The sequence below is a fragment of the Mus caroli genome, unplaced genomic scaffold, assembly GCF_900094665.2.
Source record: "Mus caroli unplaced genomic scaffold, CAROLI_EIJ_v1.1 scaffold_20758_1, whole genome shotgun sequence".
Lineage (NCBI taxonomy): Eukaryota > Metazoa > Chordata > Mammalia > Rodentia > Muridae > Mus > Mus caroli.
The window spans coordinates 1,301-7,845 of record NW_018388668.1 but is presented as its reverse complement, the minus strand read 5'-3'; the positions used below and the strand labels follow the sequence as shown (position 1 = coordinate 7,845).

The window sequence follows — 6,545 nt, the reverse complement described above, 5'->3', positions numbered from 1 at the left end:
CGGGCTGTGCTTCTGAGGCAGGGGGATGACGGGAGTGACCGGGCTGTGCTTCTGAGGCAGGGGGATGACGGGAGTGCCCGGGCTGTGCTTCTGAGACAGGGGGATGACGGGAGTGCCCGGGCTGTGCTTCTGAGGCAGGGGGATGACAGGAGTGCCCGGGCTGTGCTTCTGAGGCAGGGGGATGACCTTGACCACGAGGTTTACTGATTTTGCTTTTTTTTTCCCCCATGAGGCAGGGGGATGACCACGACCACGGCCCATGACGTCACCCGGACCCCCGACCCATGACGTCACCGCCCACAGCCTCGGACCGCGGGGAGGACTGCGGTGGTGAGTGGGGTGGGCGGGGCCCAGAGGGGGGTGGGGGAAGCCCCGCCCCCGAGCGCTGACGTCACGCTCCGACCGAGTCCCCGCCCACCCACTACGCGGCGGTGGGCAGATGACGTCACAGCGGCCCTCAGAGGGCGGGGCCGGCGACCGTGAGTGACGGCTGACGCCCCCCCCCCTTAGGTCCGGCGCTGGGGATGATGTCACGCAGGCCCCGCCCACGCCGGGGGAGGCCCCGCCCCCTCGCACGCGATGATGACGACATCAAGGAAGCAACGTCCGCCATCGCGGTCCGCCATCTTGCCAAGCCATGAGCGCCCCGTGGGCGGGGCCTGACCGTCCCGTGACGTCACCGCCGGGGCCCCGCCCACCCCCGCACCGCAGCCGCCGATCCTCCGCGCGCCTGCTCGTCCCGGCCGGTGGTGACGTCACGGGAGCGGGCGGGGCCTCCGGCGCGGCGCCCCGCCCACCCGGAGCTGTCAGTCACTCGTCTCCGTGTCCCTGTCGTCATCGCTGCGTCATCGTCGCGTCCTTGTCGTCAGAGCTCCCGCGATGCCCCCCGCGGCCCGCCCGGCTGTGACGTCATCGCCCGCGTCATCGCCCGCGGCCACGCCCCCTCACCGCACCACACCCCCCCCCAGCGGAAATAAATGAGTATTTTTGAAACCTAGGTCCCGCCCCCTGCCCCCACTTCCTGTTCTGCGACTTCCGGGGTGGGCGAGAGGTCAGGGGTCAGGCAGACGCGGCCCGGGGGTCAGGGGTCACGGATTTTTTTTTTTGGGGGGGTTTCGTGACGTCATGGCCCTAGGGGGTCACGCAGAGGTCGACCCTGTGGGGGTCAGGGGTCATGTGGGTGACGTCACGGAGCGGTGCGTGAAGGTCAAGGATGGGGGGGGTCACAGAGGTCATCGCTGGGGATTCTGGGAGGGGCGGGGCGTGGATCGCGATGACTGACAGCCGCGGGAGGCGGGGACTTCCGGTTGCGGGTTCGTGCCCGCCGCGTCGTCAGGCGCGGTCAGCGCTGAGGATCCTGGGAGCCCCCGGTGCAGCGGGGCCCGCGGTGACGGACAGACGCCGGCGCGGGAACGGGGCCCGGGGCGGGCGCGTCACTTCCGGCGGCGGCTCCACTTCCGGCGGCGCGGCCTTGTCCGCCCTTCCAGAGCTGCGGGCCGCGGCTCCGCGGTGACTTCCGGCCGCCGGGTGAGTGCGTGGGGTCGCGGGGGTCGCGGAGCAGCGTGAGAAACGGCACACCGGATACGCGGGCTCTAGTCCCGCCTTCCACCGGAAGTCCGATGTGACGGACGTCCCGCGCGTCCTACGGTACCCGGCGGTGGGCGGGGCCGGCGCGCGCGGGGGACGCAGGGAAACGCGGCCAACGCGGGCCAGGAAAACCGGAACCGCGAACGCCTGATCCCGCCCCCCCCCGACCGGAAGTCGTGCTCGGAACCGGTCCGGGCGCCGCGCCGCGTTCCCGGCAGCCTCTGCGGACGCGGCGGGGGTCACCCCGGGTCACGGCGGGGTCCCGGGGACGCGGGGGAACCGGAACCGCGAGCGGCGGGTCCCGCCCGTGACCGGAAGTCGGGCCTGACGGACGTCCCGCGCGTCCTCGGGCGCCGCCGCGGGGGGTTGTGGGAGTCCGCGGACCGCGACCGCGGGGGTTCCCGGTGCTGCCGGAAGCGGCGCCCTGGCGGGTAAGTCCCGCCCCGCGGTCGGTGACGGACAGGGCGGCCGCGGGAAGGGAAAACCGGCTTCGGGCGGTTCGGGGTTGAGGTTTTAAAATCTTGGCGAGGGCTCATGAATATGCAAATGAGCGCTCATGAATATTAACGAGGGCCGCGGACTCCGCTCCCGGGCTTCTCTGCGGACGGTTATGCAAATGAGCGCTCATGAATATTAATGACCCCGCCCCCACCGCCGTCGGCCTGGGGCGTTAGCGCGCTCATGAATATTAATGAGGCGCGATGAATATTCATCATCGCCCGCACTCAGGCTTTTCTCCGTGTTCCTCATGCATATTAATGAGCCCTCATGAATATTCATGACTTACCTAAGCCCTCTGCCGGAGCCCGGGCGTCCTGACGTCACCGTGGGCGGGGCCTGTGTGGCTGGGGGCGGGGCCCGAGTGCGCGCTGACTGTCAGCCTTCCGCCCCCGCGTGAATATTAATGAAGCCTCATGAATATTAATGAGGCCCCAGGGAATATCCATGAGCCGCTTCCTTCAGGTTCCCACTGAAGCCCCGCCCCCCCCGCCATGAACACGCATGCGTGATATTTCTGCGTGACGACGTAATGACGGAAAGGTCACCGGTGACGTCATTAACATACGCGGTGCACCATGGGAAAATCATATAATGAAAATAATAAAATTTAAATATAATTAAAATAATAATCGTAATAAATTAAATATAATTAAAATAATAAATAATAATTATAAAAAATTATATATATATATAAATATATATATAAATATATATATATAAATAAAAATAAATAATATAAAAATAATATAAATAATATAAAAAAATAAATGAATATAAAAAAATTATAAAAATAAAAATAATAATTAATAATAATGAAAAATTAAATATGATTTAAAATATACCATACGTACATATGACGTTTAAATTTATTTTCGGCATTTTTTTTTTCTATATGCTATTATGAGATTTATAACATATTATATCATAGTGTGTGTATTCGTGTAGGGTTCATAATCATATATATATAAAAATATGTAGAAGGAGGATTTTTTAAAAATATTTAATATTCATCACAACAACAACAATACCAGCATCTCATTTTTTAATATTTAATATCAATAAAAACATTTCAAATTTTAATTTTTTTCAGTATATGATTAGCGCTATTATTATTATTATTATTATTATTTTTTATTACGGTAAAAATATCTACGGTAAATAATTAATGGTGTGATGTACGTAACCTGTGTATGTATATATATATACATTATACTGTTTATGCGTCATTTTTTGGCAATTTTTTTGTACCAAAAAATCGATATGCCGTGCCGTACCGCGACGTCGGGACCATCCAGTGACGTAGGGATAATAAAGTGGCGAGCACGGGGGGGGGGTGTGTCAAATAATCGATGGGGAAAGTCGGCTTCTTAAAATAATACGTAATCAATATAATTAATAATAATCATAGAAAATTAAATTAAAGATAATTTAAAATATGCCGTAAATACATGTGGTATTTTAAATTTAATTTAAATTTTAATTTAATTTAATTTTTTTAAAATTTTTTTAATTTTGGCATTTTTTTTTTCTATACGCTATGATATACTACCTAATAGTGTATGTATTCATGTAGAGTTAATCATCATAAATATATATATAAATAGATATAAGGACAGTTTTTTAATATTTAATATTTATCCCGACGACGACGACAACGATATTTCATTTTTAATATTTAACATCAACAACAACGTTTCAAAATTTAATTTTTAAATTTTCTTTTTTTCCTGCACCGACGCACGCGGTCGTGGCTCTTTACACTAAAAATAAAAAAATAATAATAATAACAGTAATAATAATAATAATAATAATAATAATAATAATGCAAAATATTGATAATCACCTTTCCCCGCGGTCTGCGTCTCAAAAAAAAATTTAAATTTCCCGTCACCCCACCGTGACATGCGTGACCAGGACGCCGACCCCATGGCGTTGCGACGCAGAGCAGGGAAAACACGGGAAGGGGCGGGGCCCACGGGAAGGGCGGAGGGTTTTGGCGTGAGCACCGAATGCACATTAATTTAAATTAATTAATTTTTATTTACCTATCCACCTATTTATTTACTTAATTATTTATCTATTTATTTATTATTTATTTAATTATTTCTATTATTTATCTATTCATTTATTCACCCGTTTAATTATTTTCATTATTTGTCCGCTGATTGATTTATTTACTCAGTTGCATTTTCTTTAAAAAAAATTCATTTGTTTTATTTTAATTTTTATTTACCTGTCCACCTATTTATTTATTTAATTATTTACCTATTTATTTATTATTTATTTAATTATTTCTATTATTTTTATTATTTATCCGCTGATTGATTGATTTACTCAGTTTCATTTTCCTTAAAAAAAAAAATTTATTTGTTTTACTTTAATCTTTATTTATTGTTGGACCTAAGTTCACGGCCGCTGCCTCCGCTGGGATTCGAACTCGGCGGCGGCGACCGCGGTCCCGGCCCTGACCCCGCGCTGACCCCGCGCTGACCCCCGGATGTCGCTGACGTCACCCGCCCTGCGCCTGCGCGGCCGCCGCGTCGTCCTGGCGAGCGCCTCCCCGCGGAGGAAGGAGATCCTGGGGCGCGCGGTGCGTGGGGGCGGGGCCGGGGGCGGGGCCGCGCGTGACGGACAGGCCGTGCCCTGTGGGACGCGGGTGGGCGGGGCTCCAGGTGACTGACAGGTCCCCCCCCCCCACCGCGAGGAGGCCGCAACACGGTCGGGCGGGCGGGGCAGGGGCGGGGCCGAGCACTGGTGACGTCACCCGGGGCGTGGCCGACTCCCCGCCGGACCCTCCCACCCGCAGGGCGTGGCCTTCGAGGTGATCCCGCCCCGCTTCCCCGAGACGTTGAGCAAGGCCGCGTGGCCCCGCCCCCAGGACTACGCGCGCGAGACGGCGACGGGGAAGGCGCGGGAGGTGGCGGCGCGTGTGGCGCAGGTCGGGGGGCGGGGCCGAGGTCGGGGGGCGTGGCCGAGGTCGGGGGGCGGGGCCGAGGTCGGGGGGCGTGGTCGAGGTCGGGGGGGCGGGGCCCAGGTCGGGGGGGCGGGGCCTCGGGGAGGACGGGCGGGGTCCGAGTGAGGGGCGGGCCTCGGGGCTGACCAGGCGTGCAGGAAGTGACATCACAGCCCCGCTCCCTGGCTTGTGGGCGTGGTCTCCGGAGAGGGAGGCGTGGCCTGCCCTGCCCACAGGAAGTGACGTCACCCCTGCCCCTCCCCCAGGAGGACCCGGAGACCGCGACCGTCGTCATCGGGGCGGACACCGTGGTGGTGAGTGTGGCCCCGCCCCTGGCCCCGCCCCTGACGCTGCCACGCCCCCCGGTCCTGACCACGCCCCCTGCCCCACCCCCGCAGGCCGTGGATGGGCGGATCCTGGAGAAGCCGAGGGACCGCGAGGACGCCCTGGGGATGCTGCGCAGGTGGGCGGGGTAAGGGGCGGGGTAAGGGGCGGGGTCACGGAGGGAAGTGACGTCATGGGGGACGGGAAGTGACATCATCCAGGAAGTGGTGGCCAGACAGGAAGTGCGGGGCTCCATGGGTCAGTGGGCGGGTCCTGCCTGACCCGGACTGACCCCGCCCACCCGGCGTGGCCCCGCCCACCGCAGCCTGAGCGGGAAGCAGCACAGCGTCATCACCGGCGTCGCCATCGTCACCTGGGGCGGCCTCGGAGGTGAGCGGGGGCGGCGGGGTCGGCGGGCGGGGTCACGGGAGGTCGGGGGTCACGGCAGGGGTGGGGTCACGACCCGGGGGCGGGGCTGCCGTGGTTGGGCGACATCGCGCGTGCGCTGGGGCGGGACTTCCTGTAAGGGGCGGGACTTCCTGTCTGGTGTCATGACCGGAAGTCCCGCCCCCGACTCCTGGCCCTAGGCCGATTGGCAGCCATGCCAGGCCCCGCCCCCGAGGCCCCGCCCTCCTCCCTCCCCACCTGACCGGCCACGCCCCCTCCCGCCCCGCAGGCCCCGCCCAGGAAGTGCGCGCCTTCCACGAGGAGACGCGCGTGACGTTCTCGCCGCTGTCGGAGGAGCTGATCCGCGAGTACGCGGACGGCGGCGAGGGCTGGTGAGGCCCCGCCCCCTCCCCTGCACCCCCATCGCGCCCGGCCCCGCCCGCGGACGTGACGTCACCGCAAACCCCGTGATCCCGCCCCTTCCCGCGCCCGGTCCCGCCCACGGCAGTGACGTCACCGCGACCCCGTGACCCCGGCTCCGCCCCCCCACGCCCGGCCCCGCCCACGGCAGTGACGTCACCGCGACCCCCTTGACCCCGGCCCCGCCCCCCCGCGCCCGGCCCCGCCCGCGACCATGACGTCACCGCGACCCCTGTGACCCCGGCCCCCCCCCGCGCCCGGCCACGCCCACGGCCGTGACGTCATCGCCACCGCGACCCCGTGACCCCGGCCTCTCCTACGCCCCCACGCGCCTGGTCCCGCCCGCGGCTGTGATGTCACCGTGACCCCGCCC

General features: G+C 58.9%; 1 protein-coding gene and 1 long non-coding RNA gene across 5 annotated transcripts in view; both read left to right on the top strand.

Annotated features, from left to right (window-relative positions):
• Positions 1-990, top strand: part of LOC110287729 — a 2,641-nt gene extending 1,651 nt beyond the window's left edge. The window contains exons 2-3 of one of the 2 annotated variants that reach the window (XR_002377244.2): positions 237-330; positions 511-990. This is a non-coding gene — a long non-coding RNA (uncharacterized LOC110287729). Of the gene's footprint in view, positions 1-232; positions 331-510 lie in introns of both variants that reach the window. The other variant, XR_002377245.2, reaches the window with a different exon arrangement.
• Positions 991-1,431: 441 nt separating this feature from the next.
• LOC110287730 (probable bifunctional dTTP/UTP pyrophosphatase/methyltransferase protein) overlaps positions 1,432-6,545 on the top strand; it is a 6,117-nt gene continuing 1,003 nt past the window's right edge. The window contains exons 1-7 of one of the 3 annotated variants that reach the window (XM_021154278.2): positions 1,432-1,527; positions 4,494-4,678; positions 4,895-5,026; positions 5,308-5,355; positions 5,440-5,504; positions 5,691-5,755; positions 6,042-6,144. In XM_021154278.2, coding sequence (XP_021009937.1) covers positions 4,586-4,678; positions 4,895-5,026; positions 5,308-5,355; positions 5,440-5,504; positions 5,691-5,755; positions 6,042-6,144 — 506 coding nt within the window. In that variant the 5' untranslated portion in view covers positions 1,432-1,527; positions 4,494-4,585. Of the gene's footprint in view, positions 1,528-1,578; positions 2,019-4,493; positions 4,679-4,894; positions 5,027-5,307; positions 5,356-5,439; positions 5,505-5,690; positions 5,756-6,041; positions 6,145-6,545 lie in introns of those variants that run through there. The other 2 variants (XM_021154277.2, XM_029473745.1) reach the window with 2 other exon arrangements.